A 26,435-nucleotide genomic window follows, 5' to 3' on the forward strand; every position below is an offset into this window, starting at 1 on the left:
GGAGCAACTAAGCCCAGGTGCCACAACTACTGAGCCTGCGCTCTAGAGCCCACGAGCCACAACTACTGAAGCCCATGTGCCACAACTACTGAGCCTGTGAGCCACAACTACTGAAGCCCGTGCGCCACAACTACTGAGCCTGTGAGCCACAACTACTGAGCCTGTGCTCTAGAGCCCACGAGCCACAACTACTGAAGCCCGTGTGCCACAACTACTGAGCCTGTGCTCTAGAGCCCTCAAGTCACAACTACTGAAGCCCGTGCGCCTAGAGCCCGTGCTCCGCAACAAGAGAAGCCACCACAACGAGAAGCCCACGCACCGCAACGAAGAGTAGCCCCCGCTTGCCACAACTAAAGAAAGCCCATACGCAGCAACGAAGACCCAATGCAGCCAAAATAAATAAATAAATAAATAAATAGGTAAGTAAATTTAAAAAAAAAAAAAGAAGAAAGATACCAGGCAGCAGCCTGCATTTTCCCACCTCAGCTGCTCCGCCTGAGACGAAGGCGCCATTGCCTTAGGGGAATATGCAAAAATGTATTTTTCACTTTGCCAGAAAGAGTAGGAGCAAGAGCATTTCCAGCAAGCCAGGCCAGGGCACATGCTAAAAACATGCCTCAGCGTGACTCAGAGTCACCGCATCCTCTCTGGGCTGAGCGAGGTTTCTGGGTGACTCACGCCTGACTCATTCCTGTTTCTACTCTTTCTATCCTCACCTAAGTCAAGGCTGCTTTCTGTCAAGGGGCCTTTCTGTCAAGAAAGTCAAACATCTCAGCAGATAACAGTCTTAAATCCTTTTCTGGAAACACAGGGGTGGAATCCTGCTTGCTCTCTGCCAGGGAATATGGACTGTCCGTTGTCACTGCTGTCCTGTCTCCAGTCAGTAGGGTCCCAGGTCCTGCACATGACCACACACAGCACACTGCTTGGTGCACCCACATATAAATTGTTATTAGACTTTTAACAGATGAGTGTTTTGTTTTTCTGACAAGACTGGAAGTTCTTGAGAGCAAGAACCACATCTTATGCTTCTTCTTTTCTTGGTTTGTTTGTTTCATTTTAAACCACCTATGGCCCCTGGCTTGATGATACTCAATAAGCATTTACTGAGTTGAACTGACTTTTACCGTCCATAATTATTGGGACAAGAAGGCCAGTTTTGCGAGAGGTTAAAAGCTAAGTATACTTTTGGTAAATATGAGCTGCAAAACCTAAGTGCTTAGGCAGGGAAAAACCAAGGAAGCAACTCAAAGAGATAATCAGGAGGCAGCATAAAAACCACGACATCGTGAAGATCCTATGGACCCTCAGCAGAGAGGGGGCAACTGAATGAACAAGTACTTGACTGCAAAGGAAACTCAAACATTTGTCTCCTGATACCTTGACATTGATTCTCCTTAAAGGGTAAAACGAATAATATGGCAGAAAAAATATATTCCGAGTTAGCAGCATTGTTATGATCAATAATAACAAAACAGTAGTGGTAATAATAATAATGATGATGTGTCAATAATCATCATCATCATCATCATAATATTCTATTATAGACCAGAGCAAATGCTACATATATAAATATAAACCCAATGCTGGAGGTGGGGTTACACATTTCCGGAGAGCTGACTTACTTGGGCTGATCAAAAGTTGGGTGCCAGTTCCAAATACGAATTTCTGATAACCTGTGTTCACACTCTGACATAACTCTATACAAAATGGTACCCTATAACTGGGCCAACTCTATACAAATGGTGCCCTATGGCTGGACTATAGCCGGGGATTCCTGAGTCACACACGAGTTAGTTACTAAGCATGTTCCCGAGTTTGCGTACATGCGCCAAAGTGGGAAGAGGCGTGTAATTTTACTCTTTAACCTTCATTTCTAAGACCATTGGAAGATGACAAGAAATAAGTCACAACTCAGTAGGAAATCCTGCTTTGTATGCAGTAGATTATATAAGAAATGTCATGAATATTCAGGTTGAAAAAGCCATTTATGTAATTACAGAGTTTCAGTTCTAGACGGGCCCTAGGGTAGTTATGTCCATGCACACTTACTAAGTGTTTACTACATGTTTCTGGCATGAATGAGGCTCGTGGATACATATAATGCAACATTACCATCACCAAACTATTTTCTTACTTAAATAGCAGACAAAACCCTTGGGGGAAAATCAGTGAAAACAGATATCCTTCAACTGTAATAAAAATCAGGCTATTTCAAGGAACTTACTTGCTTCAACAAATAGCCTTGTTCCTGTCCCGAAGACAAATTTGGAGCCTCCACTATTTCCCACAGTGATTTGTGCTGCGACAAAATAGGCTGCTTCCTTTTCCTTCCTTTTTTTTTTTTTTTTTTTTTTTTTTTTTGCGGTACGCTGGCCTCTCACTGTTGTGGCCTCTCCCGTTGCGGAGCACAGGCTCAGCGGCCATGGCTCACGGGCCCAGCCGCTCCGCGGCATGTGGGATCTTCCCAGACCGGGGCACGAACCTGTGTCCCCTGAATTGGCAGGCGGACTCTCAACCACTGCGCCACCAGGGAAGCCGCCTTCCATTTTTAACCATAGCTGTGAAGCAGGCCCAGGGAGCCTATGGGAAGGTGCTCATAATAAGGAGCAATTTTTTATATTCTCCCAGTAAATCCATCTGGTTTCTTCCTATTCATGAACAATCTCATACCTCCTACCTACTGGAAGGGTTAGTTCACCAAACAGTAGTCATGGAATATGGCCCAGGGACCAGGATCCCCACGTTTTCATCCCAGCCCTAGTTCTCACTGATTTCATGATAATGGACAATTCAACCAACCTCTCTGGGTCTTAATTTCTTCACTGGAAAAAAAGAGGTTTGGATTTCCCTTTCAGAGCTAAAGTTCTATGATCCAGCAATGTCCAAAGTGTACTCAATGTTGCATATTTCTATAACTCACAAATGAGTCAGGCACTTATAGATGGGTTACACTGGACACTGGTCTGCATGGGGAAAATACAAGAAATTGTGAGGGGAAGGGAGAGTCAGAATAAGGAGGTGGCTGCTGCCAGCTCTTCTGTCTCCTCTCCTGTTGGGGTAATTCTCCCAGCAGCCCCTGTACTACTTGTTTCCTCATTAAAAAGGGAAGAGAACGCTTTAGATTTGGGGCATCCAAGTCAAGATTTCCCAAAGCTCTATGTCTCAAGTCATGGCAGTATCTAAGAATGGAAAAGATAAATTCCATGTATTTCCTTACTAACTCTGGCATCCTCTCTCATTTCTAGGTAAGCCCTGGCACAGGGTCTGTGACATAATGTAGTAGAAAGAGTAAGCTTTGAGATCAGGCAGGCAGACCGTGGTTTGAATCTAGACCCTTCCACTCACTAACCCTGGGATCTTGGGCAGTTACTTCTCTGAGCCTCAGTTTCCTTTTCTGTAAAATAGGAATACTGTTCCTTGATCCATAGTTGTTTGAAGATAAACAGTACTGTCTGTCATGCCCCTAGTATCGTATCTACACATCATAGAAACTGAGGTGGTGGTTATGATTTATATGTTAAGTTAAATGATTGATTAACAAGGTTTTTTTAGTGTTATAGAACTTGTTTGTGAAATAGCCATGAGTCCACACCCTTGGGTTGTATAAACTCTAGGATGGTATAGGAGTAAGAATCACAGATTTTGAGGGCTTCCAGCCTCTCATCTCACAATGGAAGAGTCTGAGGCACACAGAGGGGCAATGACTTGTTCAGCGTCACACCGCCTGTTGGGGCTCAGTCAAATCTAGAACTCTAGACTGCAACCAGAAGCCCTGGGCTCCTTTCTCTGCACTTCACTGACTCTTCTTGAATAATGTTCAGTGCAAAGGGACATAATGTCTGGAATGAACTTGGTAGGGCTTATTTGGGGCATAGGTCAAGTGACCTTGAATAGTCTCCTGCAAGGAGTCTCAGAATCAATGGCAGTGGAAGTAGAAAAGTTCTGTTAGATCATGGCCATGCAATTTTCTGCTCTTCTGCTTTTTTCCTCTTTCTGGCTCCATTTAGCTCAATTCTAGTGCTAAAAACTCTAATACTGGACAGAGCTTCTGTCAGCCTCACATCTTGGGAAAAGTCTTAATAGCTTGCTAAATTCTAACTTAAAGAAAATGTTCTTGGACAGTCTTTGAATATTTTCATTAATTTATCTGGGTGCCACAATTCTTAATACTTCAGCACTAGATTATGGTTAATTATAAATAAGATTATAATTATAATTATATAATTCCAAATATATATTTGGAATTATATATATTAATAATTGGAATATATTCCAAATATATATAGTTCCAAATTATAAATAAGATTATGGTTAATTATAAATAAATAATTTTTGTCATATTACAAATGACAAAAATAACATCTCCTTTTCTCCCATTCACTGTCACTGGAATACATTTTGTAGTTCCCTTAGAATTGCACACTTACTCAGCTCCACTTTTAGCCAGGTGCCTTTCCCAAAGGTGAGTTTGTTTGCTTCTCCCCATGAGTCCCACAGTGTCCCATGCCTCACAGTAAACTCCCTCTGTCACTTCACACCTTTTCCTGACTTACCCTGATGAGTTAGAAAATACTTAAGATTTAATATAGCTATTTGACTTACTCATATGAGAAAAAAGCTCCCCCCACCCCAAATGGAATAAATTCATAGGCTGCTGGTGCCAGGAGGGCAGAGGGGTCATCAACCAGACCTACTTCGCCTTTCATAGAGGAGAAAACTGAGGCCTAGAGGCAAGGGATCTGCTCCAAGTTACACTGCTAGTTGGTAGCAGAGACAAAAACACGGGTCTATTTGATTCTCAATCTAGTATTTTTCCTTCTCCACCACACACTGAATGTACTGTGTTGCTTACTATATTCACTTCTTCCCTTTGGCCGGGAAACTTGATTTTTCTGGGTATTTGATTTCAATTAAACAAGCACTTATCAAGCACTTACTCTGTAAAAGGACCATATTAGACACTTCATGGTATATAACAGGAACCTCTGCTCTTAAGGATCTTTCAATTTTAATAGGCAGATCTTCTCAGTAATGAAAGAATTCTGTAGCTGTATGTGTCACAGATTGTCCAAGACTCCTCAGCTAGATTGGGGATATAGGGGGAAAAGGAATGGGAGGGATGCCTGGGGTGAGGCTACAGTCTAGTCTTTTAACAGGAAGCCAGGCTATTTCTGGAGAAACCAGGTTTGTCTTAACTATCTGGGTATTACTCTGTATTCCATTCTACCTAGCAAATTAGTTCTACTAATTCAACTAATTCAGCTTCTAATCCTACTAATCCAACTCTCTGTTGGTTATTTTCATTTTTCAAAGTGCTCCATGAAGGCTCAACCTTAAATTCATAGGTCAACTGATAAAACAAGGATGATGCATCCACAAGGGTAAAACACAGAAATTACATGTAGAAGTCTTAAACCAGAGAATGAGAAAACAGGAGTGGGATTGGGTCGACATTTACCTGGAGAGACCAGAAGCATAGTCCCCTTTCCAAAAGTAAGTTTGCCGTATCCTGAGTTCACACTATGGCAACCCCCCATACAAAAATGGCCTGCAGTGTTGGGTCTTTCAACCTCTGATCGCTTACGGAAGGGAAAGAAGACCAGCATTTATGGAGAACCTACACATGGCAAGTGGGTTGACAATCGCTATATATCACCTTGCCTTATTTGGGCCATTAACTGTGCCATGAACTCTGATATTATTGTCCTTATTTTACAAATGGAAAACAGGTGATGTGGGGTTAAGCACACTGAACCAGCACTGCTACACAAGTACCCTGGAGACATGAGACTTTTTGACATAGGACAGATACATGTTAGGAGGAACTATGAGTGAGGAATCCTCCTCCTCCTTCCTATGAGATTGAGATTGCAGCTGTATTGGGGTTAATTCTCTTGCTAGAACCAGACATTAGACCTCTAGTGACAGTGATGCCCTGAACTCCAGCGTATCCTCCATCACACAATCATTTCCTGAAACATGAAAACATTTTCATCAATCTTCCGGTTGTTCCCTTGATACTCTACTCACCAGCCCTGACCAGCAGTCTTGTTCCGCTCCCAAAGATCCACGTATAGCCTCCACCCTTCCCACAGTGTTTCTTAGTCAGCCAAAAACACCCACAAGCCCACACACCCTTCGCATACCCAAGACTGAGAGATACAGCCCTTTCGCCTATGAAGGGGACCACATCTTAACTTTCTTTTTACATTCCACATAACACACAGGCCATTCAACTCAAATATGGGCATTTATTGTGCAACACTTAAAATGAAGCCTCTCTCTCCTCATTGCTCTGGGTCTGTCATCACCAAAGTTGTGATTTTCAACTCTATGCATCCCGCAGATGTATCTAGTCCTTTTGTCTCCATCACACTTATCAATTTTTAGATTTCTGCCATAGTGTCTCTCCTAGTTTTAACTTCATTGAGTGACAGCTTCCTGCTCCTACAGTCAACTTATTTTGCAGACTTAGGACTAGTGATAGCCTGGTTACTTACTCGAGTCCTATTCTGTCCCCAAAGCCAGGCGTCCTGATTAAAGGGCACCAGCTCTGCTTCAGGTCTGGTAAAAAACACTACTTGCCTTCTCTTTGGTTCTTATGCTCTGCAAATTTACTGTTTTCAATTGGCCTCATGGGTAGTATCTTGGCTTTCTTTTCTATTAAGAAAGAACACAACTTGGATGGAATAAAACTATTATAATGTTAAGGGTTGGATGAGGGATCTTTCTATAATATCTTTCTTTAAATCTTCTGAAAATGGCCATAAAAGGCCTATTACATCCCTGTTATGTGCTCCAAATGTCACAATCTGAGAGGCAACAACACAAGTAAGGAGAAGTGCTTAGGAATTTAGACTTACTTGGGGTGACTTGAAGCGTTGTTCCAGTTCCAAAGGTAACCTTTAGGTTACCCCCAGAATTCACACTGCATTTCAGGCCTTTACAGAATGGTTTCCTTTCTGCCATTCTCATGTGGGTGACATGTGAGTCTCCGTACGTCAGTAGAAGAGAGAGTGGTTTTTACCCATGCCTATGGCTACAGATCCACACGAAAATAGCTCTTCTACTAAGAATCTACATATTCTCTTCATGTTGAAAGAATTATACTAGCTGTCCTAGCTTTTTCTTTTTGTTCTGAAAACAAATAATCATGATATTTTATAGGTGTACAGCATTTACTAGTTTCTAAAATACTTTCATATCCATTAGCTTATTTTATCTTTAAAAAAACTTATGAGGTGAGATGAAATATTTTCATTTTACAGGTGAAGAAATTGTGGCTCAGATGCACCGATCAAGCCAGGATTAGAAGGACAAGCAGTGTTCAGGCAAACTTTGCCTTTTTCATTATGATCCACTCTCTGACTGAGCTGTTTCAGTCTGTTATTTCTGGTTCATCGACACTACTATTTTTCCTCCCCAGTTAGATCTTTCTGGCCTCTGTGCCATTACTTTAACATTTCTTTCTATTTCAGAATGCACTTAAATCCACATAAACCATGCATTTCTTGATATCTGGGCCCTACAAATACTGCAGTAAGTTCAATAGGTCTCAGTCACCACATTAAGCCTCCTACTTTAGTGACATATTGTCTACTTACTGGGTTTTATTGATAATCCTGTCCCAGTCCCATAGATGAATGTATTAGAAATCACAGCACCGTGCTGCCTGACAAGAATTCCTGAGCTACCTTGATAATAGATTAATGTGATTAGCATGTATCTATCCTCCTTCCTGGGAACTCTGGCTGGGATTTCCCCCTTTTTCTATTATTGAAATAAAAGACTAAGCCATGGAGTTAAGCCTCTGAAAGCCTCTTTTCAGAGCACAATAGAATGGATGGAGGGGAAAGCCTGAGAAGAGTCCAGCTGATGGTCTTTAGACAACTCTGACACATTTCCTTCAAAAATTTCACCAAGTCACCTTGTTTTACCAGCCAAAGCATATCAGCTTTGATTCCCATTTTTTACTTAGGAATCAATTCCTGTACACGAGGTCATTTTACCAGTGGTTAGAAAATTGCTCCTGTCCCTGTAGGTAATCTTTCTTTCTTTTATCAGTTTAGTGTGTATTAAAAAATTTGTGAGCATGGGGTGGGACAGGGGTATGGTTGGAGTATTAGACACGAGGGACAGCATCTGTTTTTTTCATTTTGTTTTGATGACTTTCATCACTAAACCCCAGTACTCCTTGAGTTAAAGAATAAGGAGACATTTAATCATGTGTGCAATGTAAGTCTGCAGGATAAGTTCAGGCATTATGATCAATAATAACCAGGTACTTACTGGAACATACTGATACGGTGGTTCCTTTCCCAAAGACCAACACATTTCCTGTCTGGTAGGCACAGTGAAACGAGGCCCTGCAAATACCCTGATTACCTGTTCACTGCCTCCAATGTGTATATAACTACAAACAATGGACACTTGTATTCTGTCCTTGCCTTTGGCAAGGAACTAACTCAGTGAGCTCTCAGTGTTTGGGAATGCAACAGTAAAGCTCTGTTACTTTGTGAGAAGGAGAGGGTAGATGGGGGTGTGTCCTCCACTTACTCAATAACTATTCACTGAACACCTCCATGTGTAAGGCACTGTGCTAGGCGCTGGGATAGAGCAGAAAGCTGCTAGGACGCTGTCCCAGTCCTCGTGGCACTTATAGTCTATTGGGAGGCACACAGAAACAAATCCATAGATAATACAATATCAAGTGATGAAAGTGCAGGAATAAATCAGGCTGGATAACAGGCTGTGTTTAAATCAGGCTGTGTTTGGTGGCTTGTTAGAATGGTTGGGCAAGAAGGGTCTCTCTGAGGAGGTGATATTATCTGAAGTGAGATCCAAGCGTGGAGGAATGAATCATCACCTCTATTTACAGATAAGCCAATAGAGGGCCTGAAAGATCAAAGCCTGGCTCCGAATCACACAGTGTCAAGGACGGCCATGGACGCTTAGATCATGCCTTCTTTCTGTTGAAGTACTAGATCTAGTTCTACCATGTAAATTCCTGGTTAGGAAAGACAAAATGAGACAGAGGTTCTTCCAAAGTGACTTTGGGATGTTATCTGGGTAATTGGAAACTGTGGCACTGGCCGTTGAGGCATCCAGGTTGTAAGAGGAGGCCAACTGGAAGAGAAGGTGTTAGCATCTAAGAGTGTTTTTCTGATGGCTTTTCTGATGGAGCTGGCCACTGAGATGGGGAGACTTCTTCCATCCTGTTTCCCTATTAAGTTGGCAAGCAATGCAATCCATTGCCCAGCAAAATGAGCTCTTACATTTATGATGGGGAGGATACAGGGAGAGCTCTGCTCCCCACTAAACCAGAATAAACCAAGGACATTTGGCAGTCCACTTAAATGAACAAAAAAGCCTGTTACATGTCTCAGTAACTAACTGAATTCAAATTTCATGGCAATACTTACTAAGATTCACCTTTAACGTGGTCCCCCTTCCAAAAACCAGCTTCAGGCTGCTTGAAAACCCCACAGGGATCTATTCCACCACAAAAACCAAAGTGAGCTTCATTTTCAAGCACAGGAATTCTCCCAGGTTCTCTCACTTGGTTGAAACCCAGGTCAGCACCAAGCACATATTTAGGTAAACTCAAGAAAAGTCTTAAACTCATACATTCTTTGGAATGGTAGGAAACCTCCGAAACCATTTCCTACAAGCTCACAACCTCAAGCATTTCTCTCCCAAGTGATCTCAGGTTTTGATGATCTCCAGGGACAGTCTTAGTCACCAATTCTCATGTTCTGTTTTCTCATAACTAGAAAGGTTCACCTTATATCCAAATTCAACCGTTTCTCTGCCATAGCCAAGATCCATGAAGCTTTTTCATCCTCAAGTTTACCCTCAAATGGAATTTTTCATAAAATCTGACTCTCAAAAAAATCACGAATCACCTGACTGCCCATACTTTTCAAAGAGATTTCACATACATTATCTCATGTGAGTCTTACAAAATCCTTTGAGCTAGACAGAGCTGGAATCATAATCTCCATGTCATAGATGAACTGGGGCTTACAGAGCTTCCCATGGACGCATGGTTGGTGAGTGGCTGAGCAAGATCCATCGTCTTTTGGCCCCGGGTTGAATGCCTTAATGATTTATTTGTACACGTTCACGTATTGATCATATCCCCTTAGCTTTCAAGTATCTCTCCCTTCTTTATTCTCTTCCTTAATGAAAAGGACAATATCGTCAACAACAAAAACAATATCCACCCCCTTCCTCAAAAAAATAAATAAATAAATAAAGCACTCTAAACAAACCTCCAGCTCAACTTTTTCAGAGCAATGTCTTTTTAATCCTCACACACTTTCTGTGAGCCGGGAGATAAGAATTACCACTATTTCAGTTGCATTAATTGGGAAAACTGAGGGCCAGAGGAGATAGATCAGAATGATGGTTATAGAGGCTGCAGCCTGATACAGACAGCAATATACTGAACCTTAGAACACATGGGTCCTGGCCCTGCTATTGTGACCACATTCAAATCGCTTAACCACTCTGAATAGAGAGAATCATCGCTTTCCACCTTCCTCTGCCTTGTGGGACAATCTGACAAAAGATGTGAAGAAATAAGGAAAGTGCCTTAATTGTTTTCCTTTTCTTAAGAAGACAGACCCTAAAAAATATCAAGATGGCGATATCCTTTACCCACACTGAATTTGTGCATACCTACGTGCTTATGCATAAGAGCAACACTACACATTTCTAAGGCAAGTTTGAGACAGATTCATGTGCGCCAACACAGCGCATTCAGTTTAAAATTGATGGCTAGGCTCCGGCTTCAATGCTGGAAACAGAACAGTGGCTCAAGAGCCGGTACTCACTCGGCTTGACTAACATCCTGGTTCCTCCTCCAAAGGTTAGCTTGTTCCCCGCAGAGCTGGCCACACAGTGATTTGAGGCCCAGCAAAAACCACAGGGACCAAGGAAATCACACTCCATAGATGCCTGTCGAAGGCCCTGTCCTATGGCCATGGCAAAGTGGAGGGCTTGTGATGGTTAAGGTAATCCTGTCTCCCAGTGCTGTGCACACTTTGTAGAGATGGAATGCTTGTCCCTGGGCACGTATTTGGGTCTCACCCCTTCATATATTTACTTACTTCTCTGCTTTGGCTGTTTGGACCTGGATCTGTGAGTGAGGATAATAGGTGTCAACCATAAACTCACTCAGGGGCCCATTTGACCATTTGTAACCCACAAAGGAACCTGAGAACAGGAAGCCCTGTAAGCTCAGGGAGACTTCAGGGTCAGGCTGGTCATATATCCAGCGTAGAAATGCTGATGAACTCACCCATACACAGGCATGCACGCCGTTAGCATCTCTATATTCAATTTAGTGCACAGGGAAGAGCCCAAAGAGAGGAAGGATACTTTAGTCTTGGGTCCACCCAGGCCCTCCAAGCTGCTGCATGCTGTGGATCAGCTTTACTTTCCTTGGTCCAAGTTTCAGAGCCAGACCCCCTCCAGCTATTCTAGAGCCCATTCATTGGTGAGGCTTGTACTAAGGAAACTGGGAGGAGGCTTCTCGGGGAAAGTTTACAGAATATGATGGAGAGGTCATTCCTGATAAGAAAGGAGTTGATGGAGCCTCTGATAGGGAGATGGCTGAGAATCACAGGACTCCAGAAAAATAACCCTGGTAACTCTGTACCTCAATCTGGCATGCCCAGCCTGGGTTGAGGGCCACATCCTTCCCCACGCGTTGGGTGTGGACCAGAGCAGGTGTTTCAGGATGCCTCACACTCTCTAGTGGGGTTGCCCTTCTCCTTTGCCTTTAGTGCGAACACATACAGTCTCCTCTCAGATTCTCAAGTTCCTGAAAGTGACGCTAGGTGGTCTTGACCTTCCTTCCGCTTCCCCATCCCTGTCTAACTAAGAAGGAGGGTCCTCCAGTAGCAGCAATATACATATTCCCTAAGACATTTCCCTAAGTCTTCCCTAAGACTTTCCCTTTAGTCCCTAAAGACTAAGGATATTCATTCATCTCCCTTTCCAATTTCTTCACAGTACTGTTTCCTTGGAGTAGAAAACAACCCACTCACCAGGCTGTACAGTTAGCTGAGTTCCTTTTCCAAAGTAGAGCCTCCCCAGGCCTGAGTCTCTATCGACACAGTGCTGGGCCCCTTTACATGAACTTGGTCCTAATGTTCCCCATCACTCTCTCCCCTGCCCTGGGGGACAGGGTTGAAAATTCACCTTCATCCTCTTTAAGTGTCTTTAAGTCTTTTTTCTTGTGCAGCCGACAGTCTGAGCGGGACAGTCAGATCTCAGAGGCTATCTCTCAGGGGACAAATGGTCTGGGCTAACAATAGTCTTCCACCAGCAGAGGCCCTCTCCCGTCAGAAAGCAATTACATGGCCTTTTGAGAGTGTTTAAATTGGAAGGAACTTTGCTTCCCTGGCCCTATTTCCCAGTATAAAAGGCTGCTCACTTACTTGGATTGTCATTGTGTTTGGATCCCTTTCCAAAGCTGAACTTGTGAAAACTTTGATAGACTAGTTCTGTCCTCTGCAAAATCACCCCATTTCCCTCATTCAACCTCTGGTCGTCCCTCCAGGCATTTTTTCCTCTTCTTTCTTTTTTTCTTCCTGATATGGCCCTTTATTTTCCCATTTATGGCTCTGGGAGATCATACCCCACTATCTTCTAGGTATAAATATCCCAAATAGGCTTTAGCTGATGAATAATTCAACGACATATTTCTTTGGCTATCAAAATAATAAAAATAGAAGAAACAGGTCTGAGCTCACCTTCTCATCCTCTAGGCTGGAGTCATGAGATCTTAGCGCTTAGCATTGAAAGGGAGCCCAGAGATGATTCAGTCCAATATCTAAAGTAGCATAGAAATCCCTTCTACAACATCAGATAGTCAGCCTAAAGGACCCAGCGTGCAGATCTCCAAGAAGAAAGAGTCCTGCACTTCACAAAGCAGCCTTTCCACTGCAGACCGGTTCCCCTTGTTTAACAAGATTGTACAGGAGGCTGAGACACATATCCTTTCAGCCACTGGTACTAACCCCTTTCCTTGTCTAAATGGCAGTTCTTCAAATATTTGGAAAGAGTTATGTCTCATCTTAATACAACCCAGTGACTTTTGGGGGGGACCTGAGATAATTTCAGATAGCTAGCTTGGTTTTTATCTGACCGTAAAGCCCATGCTCTCAACAAATTTATCCTTGTGAAGGCATCCCTGAGGCAGAGAGTATTTTGGGGTGGAGGAGGATGTGAGGGGGACACGTGAGGTAGTCAGGTTATGGTCCTAATGGTTATGGTCTTAGTGCAAACTGGGAAATCTTTTGGGAATTTAGTTACTGACCATTGTGCTTCCCAGGTGGAATTGCTTGTAATTGTGCCCACCATTTTGTTCTAAAATTATTCTCATTTTTTCCCTCTTACTTACTTGCTCTTACAGTTACTGTTGTTCCTGCTCCAAACGTCAACTTGTAGTCATTAGAGTCACAGTGCTACGTCTTCCTACGCAAACCTCGTCCTGGATAAGAGAGTAGGCTGGGGCGACAGGCAGGCTGCCCTGAGGTCTAGCGCTGCCCCCTCTGTGTAGGAGCCCTCTGGTAACTATTTTGACCTCTTGCTTTGTTTTTCACTTTCACAGTTTCCTCACCTGTGAAAGTGGGAACGATAGTATCTATCCCAGGCGGCTGTGAGGAAGGTTAAATGACTTTATGAGAGACATTTACACAATACTTTGCATATAGCAAGTGTTCAGTAAATGTTAGATTATTATCAATATAATTATAATATATAATTTTAATTTAATAAAATTTTAATCTGTCATATCTCCTCTCTGAAATCCTGGACATTCATAGGTCCTTTAAGTTATATCGAAATGCTCTTTTTTTCGGGTCAACTAATAAATGCAGCAATAGTTAAAATTTGGGAATTTTCCGTATATAGGATACCATCCCAAGAGTATGGTTGGCAGTTTCAGAATGTTTACTGAATCATAAGGATTTGTTTACAACATTTTATGTATGTTTAAGGGACATATGAACAAGGACCCAAAACACAAAAGAGCTCAAAATAAATACAGACTGGTAAGAGGAATTTAGGATAATACGTTGGTGACTTTTTCCTGTAGACAACTGTCACTTACTTGGCTTTACACTGAGTTTCGTCCCAGATCCGAAGTAAAAATATGGAGTTGTACACCATGTTTACTATCATTACAAAAAGTCTCCTGGACTTCCTAAAAGGGACGTGTGTTATCCAGAGGTGACTAACCAAGTTAGGCCAAGACTAATGCAACCCCACCAGCTTTTATTTTTTTGCTACTTTCCTAGAAAATTCAAGAACCAAAGTGAGGAATGAGGCAAGAAGACCCATTCATTATCAGAGACAGGCAAGACAAGGTCATCTGATTTTCTTCAGTGCTTTTATCGATTTCTTTTCTTTAGCTTTCTGCTTGGGTTCTTTCTCGTGTCTTCTGTGCTTCATACGCACAATATTTGAAACAAGGACACTGCAAATAAATGCTCTTTACCTGTCTCTTTTCCTAATTATAAATGGAACGTCTCCTCCGGTGGTGGACAGGGTTGTGAGGAGAATCCTGATTCTGCCTTTAGTTCCAGGGCTATCTGGAAGCTTCTCTCCTTGAGTTGGACCTAGGTCTGTGTCGTGCTTGGCAACCTGACCTAAGCTTCTTGTTAAGGACACCCTGAACCACATCAACAAGCTAGCAGTATTATGTATGTATGATCAGACAAGATCACTGCGTCTTATCTTTCAAAGTACCTCCATTATATAACCAAATGTACTTTAACAGCCCCCGCCCAGCCCCACAGTGAAACTGTACATTTTCGCTTTTTTTTTCCTGCTCTCTGCCCGCATATTCCCTTTAGCAAGGGGGGAGAAAAAAGAGGCCGCAGAGTTGGCTGTCATTTGCAAGTCTAGATGAAACATTATTTATGGGCAAAATATTTTGCTGACACTTTCAAGAGAAAGGAAACCTCAGAGCCAAGAGTTAGACACCCACACAGTTTGGATTTAAACAAATGAACACAGGAAAAATAAAATAGAGGTGACTTCAGTCTAAGGCAAGTAATTATGCTTATGCAGTTGGGGAGGGCAAACTTGTTCTTACTTGTAGAAATGATAAGCAGTGTGTTACAGGCACACTATGCTGGAAGGGCACCAGAGAGCTATAGAAATAGAGCTTCATTTAAATATCTTAAATAGGCACTTTTGTGTTTAGCAACTTATGGAGAAATAAGCCAGGATAGACTAGAAATATGGCTGGCCAACTAGACTTGGTTTAAGATAGTTCCTGGTAAAACCATCTTGTAGCATTTCTCCTGGTTCTAGTGAAAATATTATGAGAAAGAGAGGTTCCCTTTATGGAATCCATTCCTATTCTTCTAGGTTAGGATAGCTTCTTTTCTACTCATTTTCACCAGCTCCTATTCCAAACTTAGCAAAAAGGCTTCTCTTTCTCTTTGGTCTTTGATAAATAATTCTCTTCGTATGTTACCCTTTTAAGTATGTGTTTTTAGTATCTCTTCCCCCACCCTACTCCACCCCCCCGGCCCATTACGTTACATAAATGTACAGCATACATTTATAGATTAATAAATCCGTGAAAATAGTATTTAATTGTAACGGCCTACCAGGTACAACAGTCAGTTGGGTCCCAGATCCAAAGGTCAGTTGCCAGCTTGAACCAGAGGAAACACTGTGATATGCCCAACAACAAAAACCAGATCCAATAGGCCGGGTTGGCAGAGCACAGAGTAAAGAGTTGGCAATTACTTTATGAATTAGGTGTGTATTATTGTCAATCTAGGTTTGATCTGGAGTGACCAAATTGCCTATCTACAAATTGTAAATAACGCCTTCTTTGTCTTTATAAGCTCACCTTCTTTTAGGGAATCCTTGCTTCCCACTTTCTACTACAGAGTTCCAGGGGTCAAATATGTGCTTTAACATATATAGAGCGATCCCCGATTTTAGAGGTCAAACCAGTGTTCATATCTTTTCAGACTCACAAAGCCCAGAACAGAGAATATTTCTCTGCTGCTCTGGGGATCTCTGGGTTACATCACCAGGAAACTGCCTGAACCCTTGAATCCTCCTTAGACTGAGTACAGGATCTAAATGAGGTATAGAGCTGCATTAGTTATCTAGTTAATTTGGCCACGAGTTTGATACCAATAAAATAATTTTAGAATGATCAAATTATCAGGGAAATTTCTAGTTTTCGTCTTCACTTTTGGGCCATTTCTTTTCTCATGACTATGTTGATTTCATTGCTGAAAGACTTTAAAACTACAACAAAGATCAATTTTAATATTTCCTAAGGTAGTGAGGATGGTATAAAAGCTCAAGAGGGATCAGGATATGGATGGTCATATCCCAGGGAACAATGGGGTCCACCTCCAGAATGCAGGTTCCCTGAGGGCAATATCACATTGAGTTTCTTCCCTGATGGGTCAGCTGGTCCAAACGCTGAGCCTGGCATAGAGTAGGTACACAAAAATATTTGTCAGATGAGTCTTGCAGATTCCTCAGACCTCAGGCCAGGAGAATTAATGATCGGGACTTAAATTCTAGTCTGAGCTCAGCCATAGACTTACTGTGGGACCATGATCTGTCTCTTCCCTGGGCCTCAGTTTCCTTAGAGGTGGACAGTCAGAAAAGATGACTTTAAGGGTTCTTCTCTCTGCTCCACGAGGCTATGTTGTACAAATTTTTGGCCTAAATTCTCAGAAACAGAAAGTACTTACGAATAAATTTTTTTTTTGAGTGATTTTTAGACCTTGGGAGAGGCTAATCACCTTTATTCTGGTTAATGATCATTACTTACAAGATTCCTTCTATACGTTGACATAATCTTAGCCAAAAAGAATAGCACCTGGCTTCTCTGGGGGTACAGTGGTTGAGAATCCGCCTGCCAGTGCAAGGGACACGGGTTCGATCCGTGGTCCGGGAAGATCCCACATGCCGCGGAGCAACTAAGCCTGTGCGCCACAACTACTGAGCCTGCGCTCTAAAGCCCGCACGCCACAACTGCTGAAACCTGCGTGCCTAGGGCCCGTGCTCTACAACAAGAGAAGCCACTGCAATGAGAAGCCCGCACAACGCAACGAAGAGTAGCCCCCGCTCGCTGCAACTAGAGAAAGCCCGCGCACAGCAACGAAGACCCAATGCAGCCAAAAATAAATACATAAAAAAAAAAAAAGAATAGCACCTTAGAGTCTTGTTAAGGAATTAGAAGTCTTGTCGCTGATTACCATACAAGTCCAGGGCTACAGATCCTAGCCAATATCCCAAGTAATCAGTCACACATCATAGTCCCACCACATATATTCTGGGAGCAATTCCCAGACACTCCCCTGCGTGGCCCATTTTGCACACAGATGTCAGATAGCCAGGGGGAGTTTTGTCCTTCTATCTAATGCTCATTCACCCTTTCTAAACATTCTTCATGTAGTGTATAATTGAGTCTAAATCAGCCCTTAATCCAGACATTGCTTAATCCAGGGCTACACATTTATACTTACTGGGCTTCACAGATAACTCGGTTCCCTGGCTGAAGATAAGCTTTCCTCCCTGGTTATAATTCACACAGTGTTACGTATCCTGTCAAAAACACATCCAGTCTTCCTGAACACATTTCTAATCCTCCACCCCAGAATCCACAGCCGATCTCTCCCACACCACAGCCTGAATCACGGCTCTACTTCTTCCTGTAACTTTATTCCTTTTAAGGGGAATCAGGTACTTGCTCGGGGGACTGATAGAGAAAAATGAGAATTCCTATTCAGCCAAATATGTTCCTGTTTAACACCAAACCGATCTCTCACTTTTGCTTACTGGCTCTGGGTATTGCTGTTCAGGGAAATGGCTTCCTTTCAAATATGTCATGGTCTCAGCTAGAAATACTTGGCACATGGGTTAGAATTAAGGGCAGGTGAGGCTCCAAGGAATCAGGCTTACCTGGGGCAACCACAACCCGGGTCCCTGCTCCAAAATTCAATTTCCCCCAGCCGTCAGTTGTCACACTGTGACGAACTCCTTTACAAAATGGCTTCCCCAGAAGAAGACAGCGGCTAAATGAAGACAAACGGCTCACGGGGAAACAATCTTGCTACAAAATGAGGGAACTGCATGATATGAGATACAAGCTTTCTCCCCCACTTCTCTTCTAATTTCTCTTATTGCAAGACACCAAGGATGATGTTGCCAAGAGCTGCACTTCCTAGGCTGCAGGGCCAGAGAGTGGCACTGCTGGGGTTAACGAAGACCAGGTTTAGGGAAGACTGGGCTCTGCAGTGATAAAACCCCACCATCTAGGAGTTTACCTACTGCCAGACCCAGTCCTCAGCACCACGGAACTCAAGTTACAGCTGGTTACCACGGCTCCCCTGTCATTTAAATAACCTGCTGCTTCGAATTCACCGTCTACCTGAAAAAGTGTTTGCTCCCTGAGTTCTGTTCCTGTTAGAATATGCCGGTCTCTGAGAGGCCTCAGTTTTTAAGTGCATGAAATGGGCATAACCCTATTGGAATCTCCTTCTGAGGAAGACTTGCCATCAGATGGTTTTACTTATTGGAAGATTAATGGAATAGACGGGGCTTCCCTGGTGGCGCAGTGGTTGAGAGTCCGCCTGCTGATGCAGGGGACACGGGTTCGTGCCCCGGTCCGGGAAGATCCCACATGCAGCAGAGCAGCTGGGCCCGTGGGCCATGGCCGCTGAGCCTGCGCGTCCGGAGCCTGTGCTCCGCAATGGGGGAGGCCACAGCAGTGAGAGGCCCACGTACCGCAAAAAAAAAAAAAAAAAGAGAATGGACGGAACCCAAGGCTGGGTTGCCGGTGGGGTCCTGATGGCTTTCTTCCTTTCCGCACCTCCCAGAACTCCTTCAAGGACAAGGGAGATGACCAGGCTCTGGGCGTTGGTCCGCTCAGCCCCTTTAATAGCATTCTGGTCCAAGGAGGCCCCCGTGGGAAAGAGAGCAGGTCTTCCTCTTGGAGATAATCATATTCAGTGCACAATTCAAATTGGATGCCACTTACTTGGCTTGACAAGCAGCCTTGTTCCCTTCCCAAGGACAAGGGAGAAGCCTTGTCCTTGCGCACAGTGATTATCTCAGCATCAAAAACCTGCCAACTCAGCTTTCCCCCCCGCCCTCCCCCGCCCCGACAAAGCCCTCCCGAGAAGGTAAAGCTCCGATGTACTTCCTCCAGCATTATTCCCACGGGCCTGTGATTTTCCTCCCTGAATAAGCATCCCTCACACTCCTTATCGTCCTCTCCATCCCGGCTCGGAGGTCACAGTGGGCCCAGGCCTCAAGCACGGCTGGTTTCTCTTCCCAACTCTCCGTACTTACAGGGCAGCACAGACAATCTGGTTCCCCCACCGAAGGTCAAACTCTGGGCATAGTTATTCCCACAGAGCCTCTGGGCTCTACAAAAACCCCTTAGAGCTTCCCTCCCCCACCCCGAACCCACCCCGCCTCATATCTGAACACCATCAACGGCGCAGGACCCAGACCCTGTGTTTTTAGCTTTAGGATGAAAAAAATCAGCCTGCTTGTCCTGTTAAGTGTGAGAACAAAGGGAGTTTGGGACACGACAAGCAAGGGTTCCAAAACTTAACCCAGCAACCCGGGTGTCCCGAAGGATGCAGCTCTGCATTAATGAGCCAGAGTTTTTTCACAGAGCAGCTCAGGGGCTGGGAAGAGGCTTAGAGAGGTTCTCTAGTTTCTCCTCCTGCCTCCAGGCAGGGCTGCACTCCAATCAGCCCTGAGACGAGGGTGTCTATCTCCTTTTAAAAACCCTCCAGAGAAAGTGCGCTGGCAACTGCTCCTGACACTGTTCACAAACCTATTAGGAAGGTTTTTTTGTTTTTTGTTAGTTTGCGGTACGCGGGCCTCTCACTGTTGTGGCCTCTCCCGTTGCGGAGCACAGGCTCCGGACGCGCAGGCTCAGCGGCCATGGCTCACGGGCCCAGCCGCCCTGCGGCATGTGGGGTCTTCCCGGACCGGGGCACAAACCCGTGTCCCCTGCATCGGCAGGCAGACTCTCAACCACTGTGCCACCAGGGAAGCCCCTATTAGGAAGGTTTTAATCACTAACCTTAACTCCCTTCCTCTTGCAGTATTAGCAAGAGGTCTGTGGTCTGAGTCCCGGTGGGGCTGGAGAACGCAGCATCTCCAGCTTTTGTTTAATGCGTCTTCTCCCAGATTGAGATGTGACTTGATTCCCACCTTACACTCAACCCCTTGTCTCCAATATTAACTGGCCCAGTTTTGCCTCTATAGACTCCTGATCCTCCCTCCCCAGGTCTGAGAGCTTCATTTAGGGACTATTTTTCAGGCGCCATATTTCTCACGAACTTCACTACCCAGAGGAGCAGAAACACGATCTGGAGCAAGAAGCTCTTCCCTGTGAAGCTTCCATCCTCTCTCAATCCCTGTCCCTCCACATGGGGAACCCGTGCCTTGGGGCACTTTGGAGGGAGTCATGCTGGGGTCAGCTTGGTGAGAGGGTGCTGCAAGGCTTCTGCTGCCGCAGCCCTCACCCAACTATACTGTGAGCTGCATCCCTGCTCTAAGGGGTTATTGTGTAGCCTCAGATGCTCCAGCCATGCAGCTCTCTGCAGAAGCCTCTCTCCTGCCTCTGACAGTTGGACAATTTTGTATTTAAATTAGTCAGGATTCTTTCTATTTCCACTTAGACACTTTCCAATCCCAGGTGAAGAATTTCATAGAACAGGCTGACACTCCACCCTCCCCCATGCCAGCTCTTCTCCTGCTGCACAACAGAGCCTTGACAGAAGAGCCTGAGGGGCGAAACGAAAGCTCTACTGTGTGTTGGAGATGATGTTTATCATTATTATTATTAGCTAGGGTTTAATGAGCTCTTTCTGTGTTTTGGGCACTATGTTAATTTAGCTGTTACTATTTTATTTGATCCTTTCAATAACACAACAAGGTAGGGATATTTATCCTCATTTTATGGATGGGGAAACCGAGGCTCAGAGAGGTTAAGTAATTTGTCCAAGGTCACACAGCTAATAAAGTAATGGTACCAGGAGTCGAATTTAGGTTTTTCTGTCTCCAAAGCTCACACTATAGTGCCTAATCTGTAATCACTTTGGGACACATGGCATCTCAGAGGTGCTGTAGACGTCTACTCAGTGCTGAGTCTCATATTTACAGCAGAAATTTTATTTGCAAACGAGATGCCTAAAGTTGTAGTGGTTCTTTTCAGAGATTTAAATCATAGTGACAGGGAGCGGGTAGTCAAAGTTAGATGTACAAAAGTACTTTCTGGCAGTAAGGGCTGCTAAATTTTGGAATTGCTTACAAAGAAAAGCCGAGGAATTTCCTGCCCTAGACCATCAGACGGAGCCAAAGCATATGCATGTGGCCAGGGAGACTGCAGGGAAGCCAAACCAGGGGTCGGGGTGCTGGGTCCCCAGTGGAGGTTCTTCCTGACAGTGTCACTGGCTCAATTATTGTTTATATCTCTATTTATTTGAAAATGTTGTATATGCTCCTGAAAGCTCCTCACCATGAGCCAGAGCAAGTGTGTGTGTTATGTGCACACGCGCACACACACACATCTCATTTTAAAGCAGAGAAAGAAACCAACTCTCTTTGGCCTGGGGAAAGAACATAAAGAGCCCAAGCAGATGCACAGGATTAAAGTATTTTTCAAACTAACGATTTGATTGATTGCCCCTAAAGGCACAACTTACTTGGCTTCACAGTGAGCACGGTCCCGTCCCCAAATGTTAATTTGCCTGCACCGGTGTTACACAGTGTTCGGTGCTATTGCAATAACCTTGACTCGGGCCTCTAGGAAGACAGGTGGAGGTGGAGGAGGCAAGCAGGAAAACAAAACCTGAAATGACTGCCAACGGCCAGAACAATCTCCTTGTAATTAGGTTAGAACGTGGGGAGAATACGAATAACTAGCAACTTCCCACTCCGATTCTATTTGCTGTAATTTTCCTTGAAAGAATGGGCCTTGGCAGGAGCAACTCCTGGGAAATTCACTCAAAGTGGCTACTGCTTGGTCTCCTGGGATCCCCTCTTGTTTGTTATTCCTGCAAGTCCTTTATCTATTTTCACCCAAATCCTGCCTTTTTTCCCCCCTCTGCCTTCCGCCTTGTGGAGGTTCACATATTTTCTCAGGGAGAGACTACATGGATCTTAAAAGCCAAGTACAATGCCCCAGGGAATATGTGCATTAATAGCCTTGTTTTCCAACTGGTATCATGAACCACCCAACACAAACCAAGCAAAGAAAACACCACCTGTGTTTTGACAGCTTCTGCATGATGGAAGGCAGGCATCTTGGGAAGAATAATTAGCCAGAAAGAAGAACTTACTTGGTATGACCAAGAGTTTGGTGCCCTTCCCGAAAATGAGTTGGTAACCCCCAACTCCAGAGTACACACAGAGTTTCCTTTCTTTGCAAAAACCCCACAGATGCTGAGAAAATCAAACCACTCACAGCATAGGAGCAGTGCTGACAAAAGCTCAGGTTGTAACAATAACCAGATGACAGGCAAAAGAGAAGGGCTGTCACAGAGGCTTGCCATGCGGGGGTGGGGGGACCATCCCTGAGTCCTACAAACACCTGGCTGGATTTCAGAGGTCAACTAGTCCATCCTCCTGTCTTCAGCCAAGGTGTTCTCGGACCAAAGACCTATATATTCTTTAAGAGCTCCTGGGAAGGTAGCTCTTCTTTGCCAACGGCCTTTGCATTCAACCAACTGTTCCTTATATCTAATTGAAATCTGCAGTCTGAGTTCTTTATGTCTTCAGCTCCTTCCCTTGAAGATGGGCGATTTCATGTCAACATGCTCCAAATAGAAACTTACCACAACACACAAACCAGTGGTCACCTCTGGGGAGGAAACTGATATTGAAGGAAGGGGGGGGTCAAGGTGAATATTGGCTTTATCTGTAATTTGAATTGTTTTTATGGTGAGAAATTTTCACGTATTACTTAGACAAATTAGAATTAACAACAACAAAATTAATAACAACAATAAATAGAAACACACAATATATTTTCAAGTGACTCTTGGATCTCAGACAAGCCTTCCTGTCCTCCCTAGACTAAAGAGTCTCAGGTTCTCTGTCCTAGGGTTTTGGTCTCCTGGGATCAGGGGAGGGAACTGGCCAGAACAAGCTGGAGGCGCTGAGGACGGGGTGAGGCACGGTGCTTGCCCATGATTGTCTGGTTAGCTTTTGAATTACACCAGAGTAACCTGTTCATCTTCCTGCTTAGCACTGACTTCCCAGCTCCTACCAGAACCTTCTTGGGGGTAAAAGCATTCATAGGTTCATTGAAAAAAATCATTTAAAGGCAGAAGCCATTCTGATCAACATTAGGAATGGCCAGGGGCACTTACTTGGAATCACAGCCAGTCTTGTGCCCTTTCCGAAGAGAAGCTGCCTGTTTCCTGAATCCCCACAGTGATTGCCTCCATAACAAAAACTCTGAATGCCTGGTCTTGGTGGTTTTCTGAATATTTCTTCATGTTAATCTTTTTCACTGGGTGGAATCACACAGAAATCTCCCCACTTAACCATAGTTTTTGTTTTCCCTTAGCACGTCTTTTCCTCCTTCTCCCTGATCCTCTACAAAATGTGGTATCGGTAAGATGCCCCTGGTTTGGCTGTCTACTCTGCCGATACCAGCTTCCATACATGGAGTTGTGGCCCAAGAATGCATTTGTGAACTGCCTGCAAACTTCCGGCTTATGTTAGCCTGTGAAAAATATTCCACAGGAAGCCCTGTCTCTGGCCTCATAATGAACTCTTTGCTGTGCTGGGAATAAAAAGGAATGGCTGCTTTTTCTAAATGAAAAAAAAGATTTTGAAAATGTCACAGAGTAAGAAGGCTCCACACAAGATGTTGTTCTTGGCTGACGTACCATCTTTGTTGCCTCTGGATTAAAGTAGCTCTTAAAAAAGTTATCTTCCACCCATCCCTGGAACAAGGGAAATGTGAAGGCATGGGGCACCAGAGCCAGGAATCTTAGCAGAGGACAAACGGAGAAAATGAGTCTTTTATAAAGAGTGGAAGGAGAGGGGTCATAGGTAGGCTGGGGTCATTTCCAATGCCACTTGGCTGGAGTCAGAAATCATCCTGGGTTTAACGATGTGTCCAAACAAAGTCCATTGGGGACAAACCTTGCGGGGGAGACTTGAAGATGGACTTGACAAAATGTCACAAATTTTTTACTCTTCATAATGTATAAACAATGAAAAAGGTAATTGATATTTAAGCAGCAAAAACACTGGCAGCAACTTTCTGAGCTCTAGAGGGGAAAGAATTTGATATTTGGCTAAGCCGTGGAAGGGCCAAGGACTGGGCCTCTGTGAGAGCAGAAGGACCCAGGACTGAGAGGCTACCCACATGTTTAGAGCCTAAGAAACTTTTCCCACCCAACACCAAAACCACTTTCACTCAACGGGAGCCAATATCAGAAAATCACATGAACAGCACTTACTGGGGAGAACAAGAAGTTGAGTCCCTCTTCCAAAGACAATTTTGTTAGTAGAAGTTTGTTCGCACTGTGATTGGGACCACAACAAAAACCCCTAGTGACTCTTCAGGAAAGCTACCCATCCCTCATTGGCTATCTCAGCTTCATAGGATATTTCCTCCTCTACTATAATAAACAGGCCTCATTATCTCATCAGCCATCTCTCTCCCTGTCTCCTGGTTGTTTTGTTTGAATTTTTATGCTGCTTATTGCAAATGTGCAGAGAGGAAATTGGATGACCTCATTTGACACTGAGGGTGAATTATAAAAGCAACAATTCAACAAACTCCTGTGTGATAGCTAACACAATTCTGTTACGGCAGGCAAAAAATGGCTGGGTGGACAGCCACAGAGCTAGAAATCTACTCTTCAGAGCCTAAAGAAAGATGGGGGCAGAAGGGGCCACGTAAGACACTCATCTGAATTTCACCTGAGATAGAACTGCATCACAGAGCCTTCACCTCACCCTGGGCTCTGTTCTGGTGTGGCCATATCACCAAACCCTGAAGATACCTTACTTTAGGCCAAGTACATGTTTGCTGCACTCATTACAGCCCTGCCCTACCTGGGGGTAGTGGGGGTCATCCATTTTGGCCCAGAGGGATTCTAGTCTTGCAGGAAATGCTCTCCTTTCACAGTCCATGGATATGGTCTTTCACCACTAGGAGGTGGATACTGGATGGCATTACCACCAGTCCTGACTGGGTCCTTGTTTGACTCAAAAAGAACTAAACCCCACTTTCTTCCTCATTGTCTGCCTGACCCCCAAAATGTCTTTTTCACAGTCATTACAAAAGATTAGCATGGATTGGTCATACTTACTAGATCCAAAGCAAACTTATGGCGTTCTCTAGCTTGTTTCCTTGTCTTTGGGCATTTCCCACAGCTAAACCATTCAAAAATAGGCTATTCTTATTGAAATCTCCTTGGTCAGTTGGTCAGTCCATAGTCTCAATCATAACCTAATGTAGGGTTTAATAACCTAGTCAGTCAACTTGACAACACCTGCCTCTTAATATTATTTTTTTGACTGACATTTGGATGGGTCTCTTTGTCCCCAAAATGCATTGTGGAGAAGCTGACATACTAGGTGTACCCCCAGGAATGCCAGGCTCTTGAATTCATTATTTCCCTCCTCCCCAGTGAAGTATGTTCAAAAAGTTTTTACTCCCCATGGAGGAATTTATCATTAAACAAAAATTCTATCATCATGCCTGCCATTTTATTTCACTCTGAATTCCATTTCAGGTGTTAATAAGCCATTTGGGATTGTTAGTTAATCTCAATTTTTTTTTCTCCCATTGCATTTGAATAGTAAATCTATGCTTTTAGTGAAATTTGACATGTATCGGACTAGATGTGGACCTTTGTCAAAATGGGACAATGTTTGAGTTTTATATCGGGTCTTTTAGAATAAATACATATGCAGGCATGAGTGACAAGTTATCTTATCCACATGAATAGCATTTAAAATGAGATAGATTTTTCGTAGAATGGAAGACAAGTTCTGTGGGCAAAATCACAATAAACACAAATCATTGCAGAACATAGTTTAAGAGACACTGTGGCTGTAAATAACTCATGACTCCAATATCTCTTCGGAAGAAGGGGGGCTGAGCTACCATATTAAAGGCAATTTGGGATGGTCTCATTCTGAGTCTATTTATCATTATTGCTCTATTCTCAACAATCATGAATGTTTCATGCATTTACAAACGTCATTTTTCAAAAGGTACATTTGTCTACATAATAAATTAAATCTCTACTAACTCCACAGGGTTTATTTGTTTGGTCAAATATAAATAGAACATGGCCACTTACTGGGCTTTACCAACACCTGGGTTCCAGTTCCAAAGACGATTCTGGCATTGTTATTCCCACAGCATTTCCTGC

At 43.7% G+C, this 26,435-nt stretch overlaps 2 protein-coding genes across 3 annotated transcripts in view; one reads left to right on the plus strand and one right to left on the minus strand.

Moving 5' to 3' along the window:
* Positions 1–10,276, plus strand: part of DAD1 (defender against cell death 1) — a 57,956-nt gene extending 47,680 nt beyond the window's left edge. Inside the window, exon 3 of the mRNA XM_060146140.1 lies at positions 7,272–10,276. The gene's annotated coding sequence lies outside the window, so the exon portion shown is untranslated. The remainder of the gene's footprint in view (positions 1–7,271) is intronic.
* Positions 1–26,435, minus strand: part of LOC132518105 (T cell receptor alpha chain MC.7.G5-like) — a 357,885-nt gene that overhangs the window by 15,814 nt on the left and 315,636 nt on the right. Inside the window, exon 4 of one of the 2 annotated variants that reach the window (XM_060146127.1) lies at positions 22,371–22,424. The exons of the other annotated variant lie outside the window; for it this stretch is intronic. Within the exon in view, the coding sequence (XP_060002110.1) occupies positions 22,371–22,424 (54 nt within the window). The remainder of the gene's footprint in view (positions 1–22,370; positions 22,425–26,435) is intronic. 2 annotated transcript variants of the gene reach the window in all.

The sequence above is a fragment of the Lagenorhynchus albirostris genome, chromosome 1 (assembly GCF_949774975.1).
Source record: "Lagenorhynchus albirostris chromosome 1, mLagAlb1.1, whole genome shotgun sequence".
Taxonomy (NCBI): Eukaryota; Metazoa; Chordata; class Mammalia; order Artiodactyla; family Delphinidae; genus Lagenorhynchus; species Lagenorhynchus albirostris.